Raw genomic sequence first — 25506 nt, 5'->3', positions numbered from 1 at the left:
AATATAATAAATTCACCTTTATTTTTTTTGCTTGTTTCATCTACTTGAAAAATAATCACATATTTTTTAAACAATAATTTTATAAAATGGGAAATTAATTAAATTTACTCAAATAAATTTAATGTTTTTTTAATAAAATAAGATATATTTATTTATAAACGGATCATTCACCATCAATATATTTAAATTCTCTGATGTCATTTTCAAATTATAACTTTGTTAATTGCGTTCCACGTCATATGAGATAAAATTGCGCTATCCAATAATTCCAGTATTTCCAGCTCAGACATCACCCATATTTTGAAATTTTATCAATACTCAAATCATTTTCTAACTTCGCACTGTTGTTGACAAACTTAAGCATCGAACTAGCATAGAATTGTTTAAAGGTACTACACAAACGCTTGCGGCTTAGAAATTTGTAAATGAGATCGCTTTTCGGTCTTCCAATAAACAAATTTCATAAACTGTTTTAAATTAATACTGAGGCTCAATAAAATCGAACAATTAAGTTTTTTAATAACTAGGGCAACTCAGGAAAATTCAGGAATGAGATCATTTTTAAAGTGTATTAAATGACAGAACGGGACAACTTCAAAGGGAAAACACGTTCGTCAAGTTTAATACGGAAACGCCACTCTTCCGTGTAGAAGACAAAAAGATCAAAATGTACACCGCAGCGCAGGACTGCTAATGTACAGGCTTCCCATGAAAACCTCACCAAATCATGCTTCTAAGCAAAGGAAACTAACATGTAAATAACTTATAAATGTTGCGAATCTTAATGTCAAGAAGCGGAACTAGTGGCTGCTTGACACTGGCACAAGATATGAAATAACCACACAACAATATGTGTTAAGATTCTTAATTGTCTATTGGCTTTCAGCATTGTGAAGTATTATCTGATGTGTTTAGTATCAGCTCTTCAATGTCTTGCTCAGGTACTGAAATTCTAAAGACCGAATAATGATGATTCAAACTTTTCTCTGCTTGCAGTTTATAAACACTGCCCAAAGCCCCAATATTTGGATTGGGTAGTGCATAGAATATGCGTCGTATCCTCTGGTGCACGAGCGCCATGGCACACCTTGAAACATGCAAAGGTACTGATTTCAGAAAAAGGGTACTAGAAACCATACAAGAAGGGTATAGTGGCTTCTATTTTGTATCTACTTCATGCAGAAGTTTAGATCGATTGGAATGAGTTCATCAAATACAGACTTACATTGGGCATGGCTCCCAGACTAGGTATATGTCAAAGCCAGTGCACAGGTAAGGTCGCATTATTTCAGTATGTTTCAAGTTGTCTGAAACTTCCTTGTCAATAATCTGTTCCTGAACAAATAAAATTAGTATTTGTCACGTCTAAGTGAATAGAGCACACTTTCAAAGGTTTTAACTTTTATAGAAAGTAATAATGGAACTTAAAAAGATGTGTAACCAAACAGTCAACTTAGTAATGAAACCTCAATCTTCTGACGTTTTGATGGACACTTATCAGTAGTATGCAACAGAACATCCAATGCTTCAGATTTTGACTCCGATACATCTGAATTAGGGAATAGCTTCCTATCTCTTTCTGCAGCATTCTCTATGGCAACAAGAGCAGCATGCCTCAGAGGATGCCAGGTAAATTTATTCTCTCTCTTTACCAAGGAATTCTGCTTGCCTAGTTCTTGAGCTGCCCAATCCCAAGGATTTAAACAAGAAACCCCAGCAAATATATCACTGCATCTGCGAAGTGAGAATTTTTGAAGTGTGGTGTCTTGATTGCTTCCTGCAGTATTGGGATGGGATTCCGGGGGCACAGTGGTTGCTACACATCTATCAATGCAGCCATATCTTGCGCTAGGTTCTGATGTTGTGAGCAAAGGATGTGTTTGATCGTTAGCACTTGCAATGACTTTCCTACTCACTGGATCAACAATGACAGCAGCATTTAGAACCTGCAATGTAGAACACGCACAGCTAAGTGTTGATGAGGATAGCTATTACTCTACTAAATACAAGCTAACCATGTTAAAGAAGACCTGTATTAAATATTAAAATTTTTAGTTCTATTTAATTTGCTGATAATTTATTTTGAATTTTACACGACAAACTAAGCTGAACAAAATCAACCTATTGGATTTCCAGGGACCATTTGAGGTTTAATTAAGATATGGAGGTTATGATCAGATGAGTTCAAACCAGGTTCAATTTGGATCAATATCAAACAGTCTAGGACTCAACCAAATTTATACTTAGGCATGGCTGTTTTAGTTGTGTTTGCTTGATTTATCAAAAAAGATGATTTTCATAGGGATAATATAAACTCCTCTTCTCATTTCTCCACTAAACCCCTCTTCTCTCTTTCACAGCCACTATCCACCCTCTATTCCTTCTCCATGCGACTTGTGGCTCCAATCCCCGCTGGTCACATGTGGAGTTGCTATTGTACTTGTCACCTTCGCACACATGTAAGGAGCACTACCCAACTGCCGCTGCTAACACCTTACACATGTCTGCAAAGCACCACTGCTACCTGGCCTTCACACATACATGTGAAACTCTACCTGGTCGCTGCTGCAAGCCTTGCACACGATGCACAAATCTAATGTTGTTGTCGCCCAACCCTCACATGCACAGGACATCAGTGTCACTTAGTCCTTCGCACAAGCTGATGCTAACACTCAACTGTCGGCTGTTGTGATTCCTCTACTGTGCACCATAATGATCTAAGCCACCAGCAAGTGATAGCTCCCTTCCCCTCTGCAGCAAAGCCTGACTTCCTTCCTCTCCAGCAAGGCAACAAACCTAGCCTTTTCCCCACCTATATTTGGTGCCAAATTTAAACAAATTATCGGTCCCCTTTGGTTCAAAGAGTCAGCGATTACATTCAATTTTGGATAAGGACTTAGTGAGCATTTCCTTAGTTCTGCAGTTGAATGACTATTAATTTCAGACCTGCTATATGTTATTCGTTTAGGTTAGAGTGGTCCTTGGGTTCTGTTTCGTCGGAACCCCAACTTTTGTTTCCCGGTCTAAGGATCGCCTAACGAGAAATTATCCACTTAGTTTCTAATCTAGGATTAGAAAAGTGTAAAATGTCTTATTGGGTGCTTGACCTTTCTCATACAAAGGGCCGCTGCGCTGGAGTAAAATGCCCCTTGTGTATCTTGTCATGGGCCGGTGATACTAGGCCGCCTTTTGCTCCACTAGGATTAGAAAGTAATAAAATCAAACTTGGCTTCCTTAAATTGGGGGATGTGTATATGCAAATTGTGTAATATGGTAGTAGTTTGCATTTAGTTGATACATGTTACTAAGGATATGGACGGTATTTTATGTTGTGAATTGCCATCTGAAAGGGGTTCCTTTTTGCACGTGGTTGGATAATCCTACGTGGGAGTGGAGGGTGACATCTTGACCTTTTATCCTTAAATTCTGGATGCATGTATGTGCATGCAAGCAAACTAGGGTCTCTTGACTAATTTTATTAAAAAACAAAATGACAACCAAACAATACAGAGACTGACACATAAGAATCATACTTTGGCACCACTGTAGCACAACTTTGTCTGTTGTATTGCAACCTTCATGTAGTGGAATATCATTTTCATATCCTCATCACTTAATGTAGCAACCCCATCACAACTGTAAGATGTGCAACAGTAGAATAAATTATTACCATTCGCATTGTAATTTATAACTACTCCTAATCAAATATAACCGCATCCAGGTATATGTAAGATCAATAGAACAGCTGCCAACAAATAATCTGCAGATAGGTAATTGTATTTGGTTTTCCATTCATCTTTGGTGATTCTTCTTGTTGCTCCTATTTATTTACTTCAGTAAGTGTTAACGGGAATAGGATTTGGTATAATTGCTTGATACTGATTTTAAATCACAAAACAATGAAAGGAAAGAAGATAGGGTTAAGGAACCATGACATTTATATATTAAGGTTTAATTAATTTATGGAAGACAAGTTTCCTCCGTCTAGCCCAAGTTACCTATGATTGATAATAATTATATATCACAAAAACAACAAGGTAACAAGAAAAACCATGTTAAGAAAATGTATTCTTTATAAAAGCAAAAAAGAATCAATCCAATAGGGCATCATGGAGTCATTCATTTATTTCTTAGTTTATGAAATTATCAAGCTTAGTCATTTGAAATTATACAGATGTGAAGAAAGACCCAACAAAATATGGGTCAACTCATAATAAATAACAGATTAAAAACTTAAAAACCCTCCTCCAAAAGTAAGAGAATTCATATTCAAAATCAGAAGGCATTCAAGCTATTTGGTTGAATACAAAACCTTATGCAAATATAAAGTAGCTACTAAATTTTCATCATGCTTATAGAATGAAAAGAGTGGGAAAGTCATTGCTTGAGAGCAATATAAATATTAAAATAAGCAAAATATAAGTTTGGCCAAAGCTAAGACTGATAACTAACCAAGAAATTTTTAGGTGGAGAAACTTGCTAGTAACTCGTGTGAACTAAACCAGGGAAATGGCAAATGATAAATCAGGTAAACAACTATAAAACATTATCAATAGATATAATCAAAAAGAGGAAAAAGAAAGAAACTCAGACTTGGTTGATGGATGAAATGATGTGGGCCAAATCTTGCATTGCTCCTCCCATTCTTCTTTTGACCTAGCAGGATACTTTGCAACCTGGAAATAGTTTTGCAACAAAAACAAAGAACAAAAAATTGAGTTGTTTGGTCCACTATGAGTCATTCGTGCATCAAAGTTATCTACTAAATGAAGCCCTAAAACATGGAGAAACAAAAGATTCCACTTTAATTGTGCTTCATTACAGAACATGGAATTTGTGACAGTTTCAATGTTAAGAGGTTGGGAAAAAACGTAAAAATATATATTTGCCATAAGAGAAAAGTAGAAAAAAAATAGCATTTGTGAGCTTCATATGATAGTGCATATTTAGAGGTTAGAAAGAACTAAAAGTATTCATTACCAGACATAGAAATGTTATTGTTTCCAAGCAACTACGTGTAGCTCCAATTGATGATAAAAAGAGGAAGAAAGTTAAAACTACGAAAATATACAAAGATGCCTAGTAGATTAAGGGTTAATTACTCTACCGTCTAAATTTGTTCATGGGACTTTTCAATCATATACATTAATTTTCCCTATTATTTCAATCATGGCTATTTGCTAACTGGATAATTAGTAATGCCTATGGACTTGGCTTGCGAAAAATTTCCACTGCCAACAGCTAAAATGGCAAATGCAAAATCAGCAAAAACGCAATAACTTCTCCTGTACTCTTAATACAGATTCATTTCCTGACTCTTAAGTTGCTGCCTTCATAAATTCTGGAATTTTTGTAAACTTATGCTAGCCTGGTACAATTACTACTCATCAACCGTCCATGGGAAAAAGTGTCACACGTCAAATCTACTAAGACAAAAAATAATGTGCCAATAAGTGTGCAACTATAACTAAAATAAGAGAGAAAATTTAAATATATATAATTATGAAACAATCAAGGTTTAGGCTATATTTGAAAAAAAAAAAATCTCAGAAACCTTCGACTATATATAGTTATAAATCTTAGGTAAATAGTCAACCAAGTTGAATTAATTAAAATTGAAGATGTAAAAGAGAAAGCAAGCTCTACTTGACATAGTTAAGAGAGGTCTATAACACCTAAGTCTTACCAACGCATGCCTTTACATAGAACCAAGAAGAAGTTTTCAGAAGAATATTCTCTAACACAAAGTTGTTATTATGATAATTGTCGGGATATTGTCTACTGAGCCTGCAGCCCTGTTGAGATGATGTTGTCAACTGAATACAATTCGATCGATCCTTAAGCTATCCACCCTGTTAGAATATAATACGGTCGGTCCATAAGACGACTGCCCTGTTAAGATGATATCGTTAGCTGAATATAATCTGGTCAGTCCTTAAGCCGGTCACCCTATTAAGATGATATTATTGGCTGAATATAATCTGACTGGTCATTAAGCTGGTCGCTTTTATTGAGTTGTTCAGTTGCATTCTATATATTCCACTACTATGCATCATATTAAGCCGCTCAACCACATTCTGCGCAACATTAAGATACTCGCTGGAGAATAGTAGAGTGCCTCATGCTCTCTGGAAATCCCTTTAATAGTAATATATGTTGTGCTAGAATTCTATTTAGACGATAATAATATAAGTATAAGTGTCATATGCCCAGTTGTCCCTTTACTTGACCGAGCGTATGATAAGTTACCTAGAGAAGGCCTGCTTCAGGAAAAGTCAATACCCAAATGTTGGAACAAATAGCTTCACGTCATTTTATACTACCTACTCTATAAAAAATTTAAAATAAAGGTACTGAAGGGTCCAATATTCAATGTGTCCTGAGAGGATCAAAGTACAAAACCATAACTTGTAATTAAATAAAACACCAATCAATTCCAATTTTAAACGAATAAAGGCACCAAGGAAAATAATAAAAAAGAGAAAAATAGCTAGAACAGCCACTCACTTTTGTTCTAATGGGACATAAATTATAGGCTCTGATAAAAGGTTGAATACCTATTGGAACTGCTTCTGTATCTTTTTCATGTTCATCGGCCAAGCACAAAATGACAGATAGCTCAACTTTTCCTGCAAGAAAGGTCAAGTCTATGTTACATATTGGAATCACTAAGTCACTTTAACCATTTTTAGAAAAAGCACTCATTATGAAAAAGTACAAGTAGTATCAGCTCAGGACACAACTGGAAAACCAATTAACTAAAAGCATAAAATATGCATTCTAATAGTAAAATTTAGATTAGAAATCAATGGAACTTATTGGGAACTAGACAGAACAATTTCCTAGTGAACTGAAAAAAAAATTATAGAAATATGAATAAACCATAGTTCTCAATAGTTGCACAAAAGGTTGTCTTATAGGCATCTAGTTATGACTTATGAGTAGTATCAGGCATTCTAATCAAGATAAATTTAATACAAAATCAGCACCCACCACAATAATGTATTGAAATATCAATAAACAGCAAAGAGAGCATATGAAACCATCGCATTTACTGAAAAATATTTCCAATATGATCAATGTGTGCTCATCATCTTCATCTTTCTACCAATAGGACACAACAATTGTTCACAAAATAAAACTTCTTAGCCAGAACATGAAGCTAGAAGACAAAAAAAAAAGAAAGAGAATAACCTTGGGAAGTTCTTCTTTGCACCCGTTTCACATGACGAAGATTATCAAGTGGACACAGTTGATTCAATTGCCTAATCAATGAGGGAGAAAGATAGTAACCATCAAATGAGCAACAACATAATAATTCCAGTGACAATGACTAAAAAGAGAATGCTGACCTCACAATACTATTTGCAAGCTTTGGCTCAATGTTCGAAACTAAAACCTCAACTGAAAGAATAAAATAGGCGAAAGATTTGAAACAAAATCAATGAAGGAATAAACTCCCATTGTTCAGATACACGATGAAAAAACATACATACCAGTATGCACTTCAAGGGAGCTATCTGGCTCATTGTGAATATGTATAATCTCCCATTTCATTGCTTCCAACATATCCCCAAGAGTCTCAAGGTATACTACCCCAAAACTTACCTTGAGCTATCTGGCTCTAGTTCAAAGGACCAGCATTACTAGAAACAAAGAGTGAGGATTTTCCATGTGCCACTCCCAAATCCAAAATGTTGAAACAATGACTTTGAAGCAATCCAAGCCAAGAAAGGCTAAATACAAAAAACATAAAAAATAATCCACTACACTAATCAAAAATCAAGTATGAATATGAAAACAAGGACAACTTTCTTCACTTAGGCTATGTCTACTTGGAGAGGGAGGCGGGAGAGAATTATTAAACCTCCATCCTATAACTTGCTTATGCCTCTCTCATCATATCTTGTGATGAAGGTGTGTAAAAATTTAAAGGAAGCATAAAATAAGAAAACACAAAATAAGAATTATCATATGTTGGCAATGTAGAAAACAATATTGTCGTACAAATACATTAGAAATGGATCTTAAACATGAAGAATGAACAGCTTTTTAATACATTGCTCTTAATATATTGGGCAAAATCGGCTAATGGACCAAACGACCTCGAATTGACATAAAACTATCTCCTATGTGTTCTTCTACTTCTCCTTATTATATTCATGCCCTCAAACGTCAATTTGACTCAATATATAGAGAGCAGTGATTTTCGAATATATTCTTGTTCAAAAAATCACTGTTATTAATATATTGGGTTAAATTGATATTTGAGGGCATAGATATGATCAAGAGAAAAAACCAAACACATAAGAACTAGTTTCATGTCAATTCAAGGTTGTTTGGTCCATCAACCGATTTTGTCCAAAATCGATTTTGATACCAAAGCAAATCAATCGACTAATTTTTTTTATCAGTCGACTGATTTGCTCGACATTTTAAAATTTCGATAGAGAGAGAAATCAATTCTACTAGTTAAAAATCAGTCATTTTCAAACAGAAATTGATTCGACTAATTTTTAATTATGGTGGCAAAAGGCGAATACGATCGCCCCCAACGCCCCCGCCAACCCGTCCCAGGGCCAACACAGAGGAGGGACTAATTTTTAATTATGGGTAAAACGGAAAGTGGGTATATGATTTGGTCATGTTAAAACTACCCTACACGATTTGGTAATTTCAAACTTTACCTACGCAATTTGGTAAAAAGTTGTTCATTCTTCATTCAGAAGTTTGAATGATTTTTTTTTTTTATTGAAGCGAGAAGATGAACAAGACAAAAGAGTGCAGAGCAATGCTTCAAAATCAGAATTACAAGTAGATAAATTTTCTTGCTAGCAAAAGTTGTTCATCAATAATTGGGCAGAGAGCTTGGCCCATGGGGCGGAAGTGGCACGACCCGTGATCGCGTCGTGCCCAGGGAAAACGAACCGCGTCTATCATAACTCGATAGCCGCAATGGAGCCCAATTCCAACATGGGCCCAAAGCATTGACGCGACTAAGTCGTCCTCCGTCCGTTGCGCATTTTTGTGACCCAATTTAGCGTTGGTTTCTCTCTCGCCGAAACCATCGCCGTCGTTCTCGAGATCGCGAACCTTTCCTGATGCTCGTTCTCGTGGTCAATTTCTCAGAAAATATCTACCAAGGCGTCTCAAGCTCCAACCCTCAAGCTACAAATCCATAGTCATTCAAACATGTTAGAGCTCCACAACCATCACAGTTTCTCTGATCAGCCGCTCGGGTGCACTAATTTTAGAGCCCGTGTCTTTTGTTGTTGCTGTTGTTGCGTGGTCTTTTGACGGAGTGCTCTTACATGATTCTTCAATTGAGTTTTTCATTTTTATCATGAATTCTTTGATTATTTTTAACGACGAGTTGAATGTTCACATAATCTCAGAAATCCATTTCTCGGGCTTATTTTTAGATTTTTTTTTTCTAGAAGGATATGTAAGCAATGGAGACAAGTTTCAGGATGTTGTGATGTTGGTTTGTATCCATTGACAATTTCCAGGATTGGTGCCTGTGAAAAATTTGAACTTTAGGATCTTGCTTTACACAAATGATTTTTGCATTGTAAAAGATTGTAATTCATATATGAAAAACTCAATAGCTCCAGTAAATAAAACTATGGAACTACAATCTTTCTATATGTCAGCCAAGATTTGTTTAGATGACATTTTTATATGAACTGCTAGCTGCAGTTTTGGAAGCTAGTTCAATTTGATACTGAAAATCAATCATTAATCGACAAGGGAGCTAGGACTATCCGTATATTCTCAATTACAGAAACTGTAAAGATTATGCATTCCAAACGTTATTTTTAGTTTAACTGGCTTTCTTCTAGTTACAGTTCCACTTAACTATTCTCTGTGATTCCATTAGATATTATTCATGTGGACAAGTGAAAACACCTTAAATGATAGCTGGCTTGATGCAAAACACTCTAATTGAAACACTACTGTAGTGTTTTCATTAAGTTACTCTCTCTGCTAAGAAATATCAAATAATTAGCCACTAATTGCTTGAATGGTTACCATCTGGCATGTAATGTTGGCAGAGCATAAGGAGAGGATAAGAACATGGCTTTTATCAGGGAAAATTTTTAATGCTTGTCTATACCTTTCAAATTTCAACACTGATCTTTTACTTTATTCTAATCTTAGGTTTGGCTAAGTGGTGGATAGGGTTGGCAGTATACTGCATCTACTACTAATTTAGACACTAATTATACCAAATTTTGCAGAAGGAAATTATTCATTTCAGAGAAAGCATGATTTCAGTAGCCATAACATGGTTGTTGTAGCATTTTTATACCAATGGCTTGAACTATGCTGGATCAGGAATATTGAACCATATAGCCATCATCATTTGAGTAGACAAAACTATTATACAGAGAGTATACTAGTTTGCACCAGTGACCAAAATAATGTCATTTCATTTGTTTGTTTTTTTAATCAAATTTCCTCACCATGTTCCTTCACTAGAAAATTTTGAATTTCTAATATTGTGATTCTTTCATCTTTTTCCTAATGTATTTGTACTACAATATTGTTTTCTACATTGCCAACATATTATAATTCTTATTTTGTGTTTTCTTATTTTATGCTTCCTATAAATTTTTACACACCTTCATCACAAGAGATGATGAGAGAGGGGCATAAACAAGTTAAAGGACGGTGGTTTAGTAATTCTCTCTCACCTCCCTCTCCAAGTAGACATAGCCTAAGTGAAGAAAATTGTCCTTGTCAGTTAGTGTATATGTCAGAAGTTCTATACAAAATAAAGTTCTATATGCATGACACGTTGGAAATTCCGCCAAGTGATTCAAAGAGTCAGTCTAACGGATCAGTCAAAAAATGGACAAATTTGGTTAATTGATCAATGATCACCTAAATCGAATTATGCACTCTCCAAAGTCCATCACACGTGCTCTAAATAGATCCCCCAGTGTCAGAATGATACGCCTCGTCTGTCCATCCATCTGAGGGTGACATGCTGCACTGTGACTAGAGATGGAGTTGATGAAACCAAAAAACATAAGAACTTCTTGAATACTGGCTAAATGTCATCCATAAAGTCACACAAATTTCAACAATAGAAGTTCTAACCACCATCAAGTTACACACTGTTTCTATCCTTGATAGCAATTTCACTAGCAAGGACCTGCTCAACAAACAGAAGTTAAAACAAAATAAGGATTCTAACCTCTCAGTTGTCATTCATGGGGAGTGACTAAGGCTAAAGGATCTATTGAAGTACCTACTACTAAGAACCAAGGTATAAGGCCTAGTATTCCATTAACAAAATTTGATTATATACTAGGAACTGAATAGTTTAGCACATAGAATCTCATCCTATTAGATGTCAATACCATAAGAATGGAATTCACTAAACAAGGAAGACAAGTCAAATAGTAAGACGAAGTTAACAACCTTTAAAGAAATATAACATGAATAATCAAAGGAATACTTCAACAAAAGAGCTTGAACACCTACTTGAGAGCAAGGAGGATTAACACTAAACAGAAGACTCATAGAAGGAATAGGCCAAGCACTAGATGAGGACCTAAACCACATGGTTGAGAATGAGCATAATTTTTATAATGTGAGATATGAGCTTTGAATCAGTTGAGGACCCCACAAATGGGGAATTGGTAAGACCATCAAATCCAAAAATAAAAACTCAATAATGAAACAAATCGGCAATCAGAATTCTGTAAGATCGAATGGAAAAATTTCTCTATAAAATGTCACAATGATAGAAAAGAAATTAGACACTAATAAATGCACTCAATTCTCTCATCTCTGTTAGAGTCCTCCCCTACCTTATCTCTCTGTCAACTTTATACATGCACCATTGCACCATTGCCACTCATCTAAACTAATCACCCATAGCTATTTCTTTAAATGTATATATATCGCTCACTTCCCTCCTCCAAACCGACCCAATGACATGGTAAATCTAATCCCACTAGTTGTTAGTCCAGATCATATCTAATGATGTACCATACTAAATGAATGCACGCGAACAAACGTTAGAATACTATTGTCACACAGGGAAAAAAAAGTTTCCGAACTTGATCCATCATCCTCATAAAGATACTAGGAGCGATCAAAAATCCAAAGGGTATAACTAACCACATATAAAGTCAATCTTGTGTCTTAAAGGCAATTTTCCATTTTTAAGATCAGGCATAAAGAATCTTGTGAAAGAAAATATGACACAATTTCCTAATCCAATTAATCTTATATATGATAAACATGAGAATGCAATGGAGCCTTAGCGCAAGGGTAAAATTATTACCGTATGACCTTGTCATCACGTGTTCGTTATGGAAACAACCTTTTTGCAATACAAGATAAGATTGCGTACAATAAATCCAATGAGGTCTGACCCTCTCCGAGACCCCGTATTGGAGAGAGCTTCACGCACTGGACTAACTTGAAAATAAAAAAATTACAAAAATATCTCTACTAAACCACTAAATAATAACTAAAACATGTGTACTCCTATCAATGGATATGTGTATGTATGTGTGTCATTCATATTAGAGATGGCAATGGATAGGATTTGGATAGGATTTGATATCTTCCGTACCCATCCCCATTTATTGTATCCATCCCCATACTCATCCCCATATCCATCGGGTATTTAACTTTCATACTCATCTCCATACCCGTCGGAGGATCGGGTATCCATATCCTACCCATCATCCTATTACTATCTACCGTTCTCTTTTTTTTGTAAAAAAATAATAAATTATTTCAATGTACTTGTTTGCTCTTCCTCATCTCGCGCTCCTTCAATCGGGTGAGTATTTCTCGTCGAAAAGGAGATGAGATACGTGTTGGTGACTGAATAAAGAGGCAAACTAAGTTTTTTTTCCGAGATGGAAAACGAGTAAAGTGTTTTCTTTCCCAATAACAAATGAGGCTTATATATATATATATAGGATTTTATCACATCTGCCTCCATACCCATATCCGATTACTATAATCGGGTCTAAAATTTTCCTCCATATCCTTCTCCATTCGGGTCGGATGTTGGATTCCCCGTCAGATTTAGGGGAAATTGTCATCCCTAATACACATCTTATATACAAAGAAATGAAATAATGTGGTATATATTACTTGCAACTATGTTTACTAGTTGACACGACTCTAGCTGATTCTTAGGCTATGATCATCTATTTTTTTTTCTTTAAAAAAGATTCAATCAATTTATGCTTGGTACGATCATATTGAATTGGATTATGACACAAGGTAGCAATTTTGATAATTGCTTTATTGTCATAATATAGCAACACATACTCCTTTAAAAGATGATAACAAACTTATTGTCATTCCACTATCTCTCTGTATTCTTGACCTAAAAATGACATTTTTTTTCTTCAACTTACAAGATTTCCACCCATGAAAGCATAATATCCGGAAGTAGATATTTTACCATTACGATATTTTGTCCCATCATTGTTAAGTCAAAACCTATTTATCCATAAAATTCCATTATCAAAGGAAACAAATGTCAAATTTATCATCCTGTTATCCAACCGCAACTAACCAGATTTATCAAAATCGCACACAAGGTACACTCAAGCTCACTGGCCCCAAGTTTATAATCTAATCACCAACTGCAAATCACCAAATCTGAAAATATCGTCCACATGCTACTCCACATGTTACTATCAACTACAACTCTTAATAATCAAACCAGCAAAATCAAATATTCACTAATAGTCCATCAGAAAACAACATATCACAAAAATTAGTCAATCCCAATTCATTCTCAACATCAATCAAACTTATTAACTAGCTTCCTGAGCAATGAATAGAGTAAAAGGAAGTCATCCAACATAGAACAACTACCAACTAAAGGGACTATACCTTATGGGGAAGTTTGTTGCGGCATATTTTTAGTGAGAGAAACCCTATCATACGCTCACAAGTCTAGCTTCCAAGTGACCAACTCTGATCATTAGGTACTATCAAGATGTAGAACTATATCACCCTCCTACCAAAGGAGTTATTGATCCATCCTTTTTACAAAAAAAGTATCGGAGCCGTGCCCGAAAATATCTCAATCACGAACTCCACTAGTCCTAGGGAGTTCATCTAGAAACACATCTAGGTATTCTCGAACTATACAAACATCGGAGAGAAGTGACGTACTATCCTTGTTAAATCTCATTAACAATAGTAAATACCTTCGACATCATGAGATAGTATAGTAATTACTTGGCTTATATTGCCGAAACAAAATATTCCTTCATCGTTAGTCTCAACGAATTTTAAAGATAATCAGTCCGGGAGTTGCATGGTTACTACTTGTTCAATAGTCTAACTGTAGTATGACAAATGACCCATTCATGTCTAGAATGATGTCAAATTCCATCATTTTTCCAAACTTGTAGCTCAATAGTGAGGGTGTGACTACCAAGGTCTAAAGGATAACTCTTATCTTCTTGGCTAGATGTTAGTATCTAATATGAAGGCATCACTACAACTCTCATACTCTTGCCCATATATGTTTTCCGACAAGTGTCGACAAGGAGTCAAACATTATGGTCCGTATATAGGCTTCAAGACCTTGGATGAATGAGCATGTGGTTAAGATTTTGAGCTACTTGGTGGGGCAATGTTAGGCGAGTCAACTAACCATCATCTTGCAATCCATTATACTACAGTTGCTCAACTTAAGGTTCAGGAACATCTGACGGCAAGTTATAGAACAGGAGGCAGAAAGGTACTATCTCTCTAAAGCCTCTCGAAATCATCAACAAGTGATGACGGCCTGATCCCGTAGATGATATGCAACAAGTTCAGCCTTATCTGAGTCAATGCAAGTTTTATACTCGAATGTGCCTTCCGAGTTATCTAATCAGTCGGAATCTTCATAAAACAAAGTAAATCAGTCCTTTGCTAACGGGGACAACAATAATATACATGCTCTATCCTCCACCCAGCTAGTAGTAGCAGGGCTTGGTATCGTTGATGGTATTCTTTGAGATTGTAATCCATGATCTCCAACAATGGTTGACGGTTTAGACCCTTGCTTTCCGACTCGGTATCAATCGGCGCTTTAGAAGAATCTACATTTTCTGTATCAGGGCCAGGTCCTACAATGTCGACTGATCACTTTCGTAGTCGACTTCGACCACGATTGCAAGTGTAAACTATCTCACTAAGTGTCATTATGCTAAATCAAGTCAGTAAGTATCCAATAGTATGCATGCTCTATCCTTCACCCAGCTAGTAGTAGCAGGGGTTGGTATCATTGATGGTATTCTTTGAGATTGTAATCCATGATCTCCAACAATGGTTGACGGTTTGGTTGACGGTTTAGACCCTTGCTTTCTGACTCGGTATCAGTCGGCGCTTTAGAAGAATCTACATTTTCTGTATCAGGGTCAGGTCCTGCAATGTCAACCGATCACTTTCATGGTCGACTTCGACCATGATTGCAAGTGTGAACTATCTCACTAAGTGTCATCATGCTAAATCAAGTCAGTAAGTACCCAATAGACATTCAACTGGTCTAACCGTAAACTAAACAAAGTAGTGAATCCAAAAGGTATAACAACACTAGAGATATACCTTACTTCCTATAGTTCGGAGATGTTCTACCGTTGCATAGTCCCAAAACTCAAAAAGTTACATCGAGAAAACAGACCACGAACTCTAAAACACAAAAATAGGTTTCTCAAACCTAGCTCTGATACCAATAAATTGTCACACCCCGGAGGTGTACTTGTCCGACGAAACAGACGGTAACCCCTTTGGCAATATTTGATACAACCTAGTATATGACCACAAAATAGGAATAAATCAACAACAGAAGTTAAAGATAACCAACTACACAAAAAAGAGATATACCATATCCACTCCAATAAAAAATCGACATGGTTGTGTACCGGTACAACTTAACACAAGACTAAAATCCACACTCAAGTTAGTTATCACATAAACATATTCGGAAAACCAAAAATGCAAGAAAAAGCAATAGTGGATAAAACTCTCGATACGAAGTGGGATTGAATCTACAAGCGACTTCATATATCCTCTATCTGCTTCCTAGGGAGATAAAATATACATGGGGTGGTGAGTCCAAATGACTCAGCGGGTAATAGAGAAGAGATAGTGCATGATCAACATAATGTAAGAGTTCAAGTGGTATACAATCTCAAAGGAAAATACTCACCATCTAAAGATATCACATGAATACATCTACTATAGTCCCCTCGGGACGGACAGTTGGCTAGAACATGGTGGTGTTGCCACCATGAGGTCTGGAGGTCAAATCTCGGCTAGTTTCGGGTGCCTGCCCTCCCCCACGAGCTATTCAACTACCCAAGGCTAGTAGCCACCCGTGATTTATCTCTTGGCCTGAGACGGACGGGCTAAGGTGATGGGGGTGAGCGAATAGCCTTTTGCCACCATGAATACATCTACTATATATTAATCTACTCAACTGTAAATGATACCATAAGTAGTGCCATGAAAAGATCAACATGAGTACTGCTTAGCCTAAGCATGTGTCAACACAAATAACAACAATATATCATCATATGTGAGAGCAATGTTTCATCACAAGAAAATATAAGTGACCTAGATACTTAGCTATATAGCTATGGACTGCGGAAGAATGCTCTACCACTGATATTTATGGGCAGTCTGAAATGTCAAGGTTCTTGTCTACGGAAAAACACTCTACCACGGATACCCGTGGCAGACGGGATGTAGCTATCTAGCTACGAATTACGGGAGAACACTCTACCATGGATACATGTGGGCAGCCTAGGGTATCACAACCCAAAATGACAATGTAGCAAACATATTGCCATCCTAAGCAATATACATATCCTGATCACACTCTCAACCACAAATGGGAGACATGGTCAACAGGAAACAAACAATGCAAGTGTTACTTAAATGGTAACCAATCACATAAGTATAGGAACTCTAAGCATCAATACACAATCAATACTAATAGGATAGGCTATCATCAGCACATGCCACACGCGTGTGGACTACTAGTAGGATATGCAAAGCTATAATGACAAGCATCGTACACACCATACATGTGCGTACATTACATGATATGCATAACCAAACATAAACATCATCCTATTGTACACACCACACACATGTGTACACTACATGATATGCATAACCAAACATAAAAGCATTCTATTGTACACACCATACACGTGCATACACTACATGAAATGAATAGCAAAGATGAGACTACATGAATATAACTGATCAACTCAAAGATCAAGCAAAGCAAGTATCAACTAAGGAAGAAATGGAATAGAGTCAAGGTAAATGCAATTTACCATCCAACGTAACAATCATGCACCAGGGTCGAATAATTAATGAAAGCAAGGGAAGAAAATACTCGCCTCAAAATGTAGATCGTCCAGAACTGTCTCCACGTCGGAACACTTGTCTCGACTCAGAATCCTGCAACACAGAACACACGTTATAGCGATGCTCCACTGTACATTGAGTAACTAAACCTACTCCTAATCCGATTAGGACACCCTAAATAAATCCAATTGCTCATTAATCCTTTAACTAGTTAGTTAACCATACTAACAATGATTAATTAGCTAAATAGAATGAATAGGACTAATTAGGTAAAGGAATTTGTTACCCTACGCTTTCCTTCTTCTTCCTCTTCTTCAGCGGAGGTCCAGCAGGGGCGATTATGTTGACAGAGCAATGGATGGGCTCGGCACTGACGAAGGGTGACAGTACTCAGGGTGACCGGCGCTCTAGCAATGGCAGGCGGCGTCGAGTGCGCTGGGTGCTTCGACAGCACGAGGGAAGGGCAACAACAACTCTTCGGGACGGTGGCTGGCCTTCAGGGGTGCTCACGGCCGGCAGTGATAGGGGCGGCCGACGTCCGCGAAGAGAGACGGAGGTCGAGGGGAGAGAGGCGACGCGACGGCAGTGGCTGCGGCGTCGCCTGCGGCCTCACGCGAATAGGTGCAGATGCGCCGGGGCAATCGGGGTGGCGGCGCGCGTGGAGTAGGGCTCGGGGCACCGGCGTCTCGGGTGGACAGCAGCGACGGTCGGCGACGTCGGCGGCGGGGCGAGGTCCTGAGACCGAGAAAGGAAGGGGGGGGGGCAGGGTGGGGGTGTGGGGTGTGGGGGTGGGGGGGGACGCGAGATTGAGTGGGCGGAATTAAGGTTAATAAATAAATATGAATTTTAAAAATTAAATATTTCTCGATTTTCATAGATATCTAAAAGGAGGCGCCCTTATATCCTGTTTATCCATATAAAATATAAAATAACTCATATAAAATTTATAAAAAAATCTATAAGGTAATTTCTTAGTTGACTCTCATTTATTTAATTATCATATCTCATATATTCAATTCATCTCCTATACTGGTAACATATCAATAAGAAGAAACTCTATTTTACCATTAACCATGAATTCGTCTCATTATTTGTTGTTCCATCGTTATTCATCAATTTTTACTCCATCCTGATTTCTGGGCACTTCAAAACCATGTTTTATATAAATCATAATTTCGAATCAGTTTTAAAAAACATCGTCATTTTCTTTTTTCATATAGTGAACTCATTCTCAAACTTAGGTGAGCGGATGTTTGATTCGGTCATTACTTGATCCCCTCTTTGTTATTATACAGTCCTCAACTACTCCTTCCAGCAATTCAGACTCTTAATGTTAGTACAGCAAAAATAGTGTCACGCCCCGGAGGAGTCTCTGTCCGAAGAAATTTCGGCAGCATCTCCCCTGTACGGCGGACAATCTGAAACTTTTCTACAAGCACTATATACCTCAGCCACATGCGGCTGGAATAATAACAATAAAAGAAAACAAACACCACGCAGTTAATATATATATCTTCAGCCCACACGGCTGAAACAAAACCAACACAACGAAAATGACAGAAACTCAATACTAACTAAAGCACAAAAACTGCTAGCCGGCTAGACTTACACAACCAATAACAAATACAAAATACCACATAACAACATCAATACTCTGAACACAAAACCGGAACACACAAAGTCAAATACATACATCTCATATACCAAGACAAAATAACAAACAGGCGGAGGTATGTCTTCTGATGTGACGTGGGGACCAGCAGACAGGATGCTCCAAGCGACACCATAAATAACCTGGTACCTGAAAAGATAGTGTCAACGGGGGTGAGTTCAACAACTCAGCGAATACCAATGGACATGAGTAGTAAGATATATCTAACAGCAACAAACATGGAATACAGCTTCCTAATCATATATAGAGAATATGCAAAACTGAAAGGTAACTGAGGAAACTGTACTCACCAGGAACTCCTATCCAGACAAAAGGGTCACAAACCGAAGTGTCAATAATCAGATGCAGGTCAAAGTACGATCCAACCAAAACGCATCAACCAAACGCAGAAACACAATCATAAGAATATAAATACATCAATGTATATGATGCTAATGATGCGTCCTGTCACGCCGGTCAGTCCTCTCACACACAAAAGGCGAGACCGAGTGGGTAGCGCTATGACAACTGTGCACACTCCTGATGAGTGGCCGAGTGGACGGGATGCTGTCGGTCCTGTCCTGACCCCAAATCATAAATGGGGAGCTCAATGCCTCAACTCCCGACGATGACGGGAGGTATCTCTGCCACCACCCGAGTCACCGACCAACGGAGCTAAAGAGTCCACTGTCACGGCTACTACTGTTGCTACACTAAATGCCGAGCTAAACAGAAGTGAATCGATCACGGCTACCACGCCGAGTCATACGACCAACGGAGCTAAACAAGTAACCGCCACACACCGATATACCACTAAACCACGAGTGGGGGTGTGTGCATGTAACTGGCGATGGGCTCAACCATAGTGGAGCCGATAATCGCACAGCATGCAATCATGATGCATGTCACTATGCATAACAAAAACTGATCAACATAACTATATCCATATATACAAAATGGGTACTACAGTATCAGTAGGTCAATCCATGGATCTAGGGCATACAGGTCCTCTATGGTATAGCAACCTAGATCCTAAACATATCTCCTTCCATAACATATGTACCAACAATATGCACATATCAAGAATCAAAGTCTAGGTACACGAATCATATATGATATACAAATAGAGGTACACAAGCCAGTCATGGCATAAAACCTAAGTATCAGACAGTCTCGATACACATGACTGAAACCAAAAGTCCAGAACCTAGTCCTAACCTCAGTAAAACATGGTATGTCACTTTCTCTAGGAACTAAGGTACTCATGGTAATAAAGTACTCATGGCAATAAGATACTCATGGTAACAAATCACGAGATATAAGCACAGATACATAACAAACGACAAACCTAACATGCTATGGATATCAAACAGTGACATACCAAAGACAAACATGTTCATTGCTTGCAGCTATAAAGTACTATGCATATCCAAATGACGATATCATAAAAGATAAGTCAAGAGGTACCCGCCTCCAATAGAAAGGGTCGCATCCGATCCAAATCCAACGTCGAGTTGCTCATCTCGCGTCACAGTCCTGTAGTACATAGTATACAGATTTAGCTAATTAAATACCAATTAATTAGCTAAATCAAATCCTCGAGAAACTAACATAAATCCAAATCCAATTATAAACCCTAATTGGATCATTTAACTCCTCAATCAATTCTAATTAATTCATTCGAATTAGGGCTTGCAATAAAATAACCAATCATAGTATCTTACTTGATTTAGCCCTAATTCAATACATACCTAATTCATCAACAACATGAATCAATTTCCCTACTTCATACCTTAATCCACAGCCCAACAAATCCATAGCAAAGACAACTTGCTGTCGGAACAGAGGTAGCTATTGGAAATCAAGACACGCCCTGCAATGCACTGTCTAGATCAAAATGAAGCTCAAGAAATCGACATCCAAACAACAACCAAATTCCCAGAACAACCTGAGCACCTTACCTCTTCCTCTAATCGCCTGCGATGACCAAGAACCCGACGAAGCTGCTGCTGGAAACCTTAATACCAGATACTCAGGTCAATAACAAGCTGGCGGCTGGCACTGGACGGCTGGCAGACCAGTGCTAGGGCAGAGGACGATCGGAGTGGCGCCGGGAAACTAGGGCTCGGCGTGGAGAGGCTGGAACAGCCCGATCCGGCGGTCGGCAGTGGTACACAAGGACAGATCTAGGGCACGGCTCGGCCCTTGGTTGAAGGTTTGCACCGGCGACCGTGAGTCGGAACTAGAGCAGAGGGAAGATGGTTGCCGGCGCTAGGGCACAGGGAAGACAACGCCACACCGGCGTTGTTCTGGAAGGAGACTCCCGAGTGGCGCTCAGGCCGAAGAAGTCGTGGTCGGTGCTAGGGCACAGGCACGCCGACGGTGGATCGGCGCTGCTCCGTTCGCCTCAGGCGGTGGCGGCGCCTAGTGCGGCTCGGGAAAGAGCAATTGAAGAGGTGTTCGACGCCGAGAGGGAGGGAAGCCGAGGAAGGGAATCGACCGGTGGTGGCGTCGGCTAGGGCAGAGGATGCTGTCGCCGTGAGGGGCAGAGGGTGAGGAAGAAGGAACGGCCGCGAGGAGGTTAGGGCACGGCGTCGGGTTCGGCAAGGGGAGAAAGAGGGGAGCGCGCGGGAGAAAAAAACAAGAGAAAATGAAAAATAAAGGATAAATAAATAAATAAATAAACTTTTCCTCGTTAAAACAGGGTAGCCTAAACAGGCTTTCCCGGACCCCGTTTTTATCCCCGCAAACTCATCCATATGAGCTCCGAAAAATTCCCGAAAAATTTCCAAAAATTCCAGAAAATTCCCTTATTAATATTCGCCTATTTTCGGTATTTTACAAATAGTTTGGATCACTAGAGGGGAGGGGTGAATAACGTACCTATAGCTAAAAACAATATATTTCTCTTACTAACGAACTAGCAAGGACACATATTAATTGGAAAATAATATAAACATAAAAAGGAAGAGGTCGAATTTACTTGGCTTACAACTAGAAGGTTGCTAGTTAAAGACTATAAAAAAACTCTACTAAAATCTCCTTCTTTGAACACAAGTTAGAGACGAAGAAGTCCCTTATAACAATTTTGTACAAGACTAAATTGGAGAACTAAAAATAAGTTAAATTAAATGAGTGTGTTGTTTCAACTTTGAGCTTTAGCCTTCTTTTTATAGCCTTCGTTTTCAATTTGACATTTTACTGATGTGTCACTTTCCGGATGCTTGGACTCGTCAACCTCTATCCACTTTGGCAACAGTCCCCTAATGACTCTAAATGACTCCTCGCTCTCCAAGCGCTTGGAAGTAATTCGAGCGCTTGGAATATGCTAACATGGGCATCGTCCTAATCCGTTTCGGCAACGGCTCCTACTAATGTGGGCATGATATCTGAATGCTTGCTATTCGGGCACCTAAAAGTGATCTGAGCGCCTAGATTAATGGTCAATTATGGACTTGACCATTTTCTTCTCCAATCGTCTAGGTGATTGTTTGATCACCTAGAATTAAGCTCACCCCAACTCAATTCCAGTCTTCTCTTCGAGCAGACAACCTTTAGGCTCTCGTCCCTTGAATGTATCCCTGGCATTTTTCTCACTCCACCGAAGTACTATTCCTCAATTTTTCGTCTCTCGAATGCACTAAGCTTGTCATCTCCTTCTCATGTCATCCTTCATCACTGCTTATATCTTCTGTCATCTTGGATGTTTGTGTGCTTTCCTAAGTACCTATACACTTAGACACACAAGTGAAATCCACAAGATCTAACTTAATCATGTTGAACTCATATCAAAACAATGGCTTAACCACTTGGGGTACTTACATGTGGAGCCACCTTGGAGGGGTTGTTAAAGTGACAATTTTTTATTTTTTGCTCCAATTCGGATGAGAAGTTGCTCCAATGGGTCTCAGGTTCGAATAACAACGGCATTGTGGAGCGGCCCCATGCAGGCAACCCCCTCACCTAGGAGATCGTCTGGCAAACCAAAATATCCTGTGTGATTTATCTCTCTTCACATGTTATGGGACCGATAGTGGAAGGATGTATGAAGTGAGTGTAATTACATTTGGTTCCAATGAATACGTAATTAGGGTCTCTTGGGGCATAACATACGTCTATGGTGCTCAAACCACTCATGATGTTGGAATGTTCGTCAGGACCCATCTGCGCTTCTTGAATTTATCTTAATGGCCAATGAAAATTTTTTGTTGGATCAGACCGGTCATCTTTTGGATTAGTCAATTCTAATTATTGAATATCTGGATTAACAAAATGAATAAGATATTAGGATGCAATAAAAGACTGATTAAGTTCATGAGTCAGTTTGATCAGGCTTATTAGGTTCACGAATTAGTTAAAATAAGAGGATGCAATAAAAAAATGATCCAATGTAACATACAAAAATGAAGAGCCGTTAAACACAAAGGAGAGATTTGAGTGTAAATGTGGCAAAAGTGATTTGTTCATGTTGGTTGCTATGCGGAATATTATACCGGTTCCCCTGTACAAAAATTTTGTACAAGTCCTGAACCTTTATTAACAACCTATTATGTTCTTTAGAAATTAAATTAGGAATCGCAAACGGAACTTAACATTATTGATTCCAAATTTAACTTATCTGTTCTTATTGGTTTAGACTTGAATCGCAAACGATGCTTAATATTATTGATCCAAATCCACCCATGTTGCAAATTCAATTAAATATTAATTTCTAAAATTGGCTTCCAGGACTGCATAGCGAGGTACTAGGACTTCTTGGGTATGAGATCATCCACCACCGCCTAGACAAAGTCTTTTAAAGAAATTTAATATTTAATTTCCTTATAGTAACCCTAGGTTTAACCAAAAGGAACAATCGAATCACAAATTTGAAAAACAAAAAAAACACAAACTTGAATCACAAATTCGAAACCTAGAATCATATGCCTCTTGTGTTTGGTATTTCAAGATCTAAACAAAAGGATGAACTAGTTATGATGCGGAAACTAATAACTAGTTATACCTTTTGTAGCTTATAGACCTCACGATCTTCTATCGTATTCCTCTTCTTATCTCGGACGTCGTGTGGGCGACGATCTACCGAGACGATAATCCACCCAAGCTTCCTTCTTCTCCATGAAAGTTTCGACCACTCCTAATCTCCAAGAGATGAAAAACTTTCAGCCACCAACCAAGCTCCAAGGGATGCAATGAAACAAAGCCTCCTATCTCTTCTTCTTCCTCTAGCAAAATCCGGCCACCACCAAGCTCCTTGAGATGAAGATGTCGTCGGCCACAAAGGAAAAAGAATAGGAGAAGAGAAGGGTAGGCCACACCACTAAGGAATAGAAGAGAGGAATTGTTGTATTAGGTGAGGCACCTCTACCCTCTCTTTTATATTCCTTGGCCTTGGCAAATAAGGAAAGTTTAATAAATAAAACTTCCTTATATTCTTTGCCAATGTTTAAGAAGGAAAAATTTATTTAAAAATTTCTTTTTTAACTCTTAATGGTCGGTCACCTTTTTCCCTCCACACAAGGAAAGTTTCAATCACAAAATTAAAACTTCCTTTCCTAATTTATTTCCAAAAATTTTTAAAATAAAAATTTCTCTTTTAAAAATTCCCTTCATGGTTGACTATAAAAGGAAACTTTTATAAATTAAAATCTCTCTATTAAAACATGTGGATGATTTCCAAAAAGAAAAGTTTTCTTAAAATTAAAATCTTTCTTCCAATCTACAAATAAGGAAAGATATCAATTTTTTTTTTTAACTTTTGTAGAAACTATAAAAGGAAAGATTTAAATTTTAAAACTCTCTTTTAAAATCATGAGGATGGTTTCGTAAAAGGAAAGTTTTATCAAAAATTAAAATCTTCCTTTTAACTACAAATAAAGAAAGATATCAAACCTTTCACTTAATCTTTTGTAGAAAGCTATAAAAGGAAAGATTTAAATTTTAAACTCTCTTTTAAAACCATGCTTCCACATAAGAAAAGATTTTAAAAAAATAAAATCCTTTTATTTTTATTATGGTCGGCCACCACCTTAGCTTGGGTTCAAGCTAGGGTCGGCCACCTAAGCAAACCAACCTTGGTTTGGTCGGGCCTAGCTTGGGCTCCAAGCTAGGCTTGGCCAGCCACCTTAAGGTAGGTAAGAAGGTGGGTATGGGTGGGTATAATACTTTATAAATAAAAGGCTACAATAGGGACCGAGAGGAGGAATTGATTTTGGTCTCTCGATGAACTCGAGCTTCCCGTGTTCGCACCGAACACCCAACTCGAGTTCATCAATAATAACTCATACCACTAAAGAGTTATTATTAAACTACCGCACCAATCTCATATTACTATATGGGCTTCTTCTTATCATGAGTGTGTTAATCTCCCTGTATTTAAGACGTCGAATGTCCACTAATTAAATGAGTTACTGACAACTCACTTTAATTAATATCTTAGTCCAAGAGTAGTACCACTCAACCTTATTATCGTGTCGGACTAAGTCCACCTG

General features: G+C 37.9%; 1 protein-coding gene and 1 long non-coding RNA gene across 4 annotated transcripts; both read right to left on the bottom strand.

The window, feature by feature from the left end:
- Positions 1 to 607: 607 nt before the first annotated feature.
- Positions 608 to 18134, bottom strand: LOC122026373 (tRNA-specific adenosine deaminase TAD3-like). 3 transcript variants are annotated; one of them, XM_042585069.1, is made up of 11 exons: positions 17654 to 18134; positions 17400 to 17460; positions 7497 to 7646; positions 7353 to 7404; positions 7195 to 7265; positions 6508 to 6629; positions 4594 to 4676; positions 3534 to 3636; positions 1467 to 1946; positions 1226 to 1335; positions 608 to 1087 (listed from the first exon to the last, which is right to left on the bottom strand). In XM_042585069.1, exons 3-11 carry the CDS (start codon positions 7567 to 7569, stop codon positions 883 to 885), a joined length of 1299 nt encoding a protein of 432 aa, XP_042441003.1. In that variant the 5' UTR covers positions 7570 to 7646; positions 17400 to 17460; positions 17654 to 18134; the 3' UTR covers positions 608 to 882. The 3 variants fall into 3 exon arrangements, with proteins under 3 accessions (XP_042441003.1, XP_042441005.1, XP_042441004.1); XM_042585071.1 differs by having other exon boundaries at positions 17659 to 18134; XM_042585070.1 differs by lacking the exons at positions 17400 to 17460; positions 17654 to 18134 and adding an exon at positions 10888 to 17294 and having other exon boundaries at positions 7497 to 7736.
- A 2379-nt stretch (positions 18135 to 20513) lies between these two features.
- On the bottom strand, positions 20514 to 21646 carry LOC122027384. Its single transcript, XR_006124401.1, has 3 exons — positions 20980 to 21646; positions 20811 to 20891; positions 20514 to 20554 (listed from the first exon to the last, which is right to left on the bottom strand). It is a non-coding gene; the product is annotated as an uncharacterized LOC122027384 (long non-coding RNA).
- Between the last annotated feature and the right edge of the window lie 3860 nt (positions 21647 to 25506).

The sequence above is a fragment of the Zingiber officinale genome, chromosome 10A (assembly GCF_018446385.1).
Source record: "Zingiber officinale cultivar Zhangliang chromosome 10A, Zo_v1.1, whole genome shotgun sequence".
NCBI lineage: Eukaryota > Viridiplantae > Streptophyta > Magnoliopsida > Zingiberales > Zingiberaceae > Zingiber > Zingiber officinale.
The sequence above is the reverse complement of the archived record's forward strand: the minus strand, read 5'-3'. Positions and strand labels throughout refer to the sequence as shown.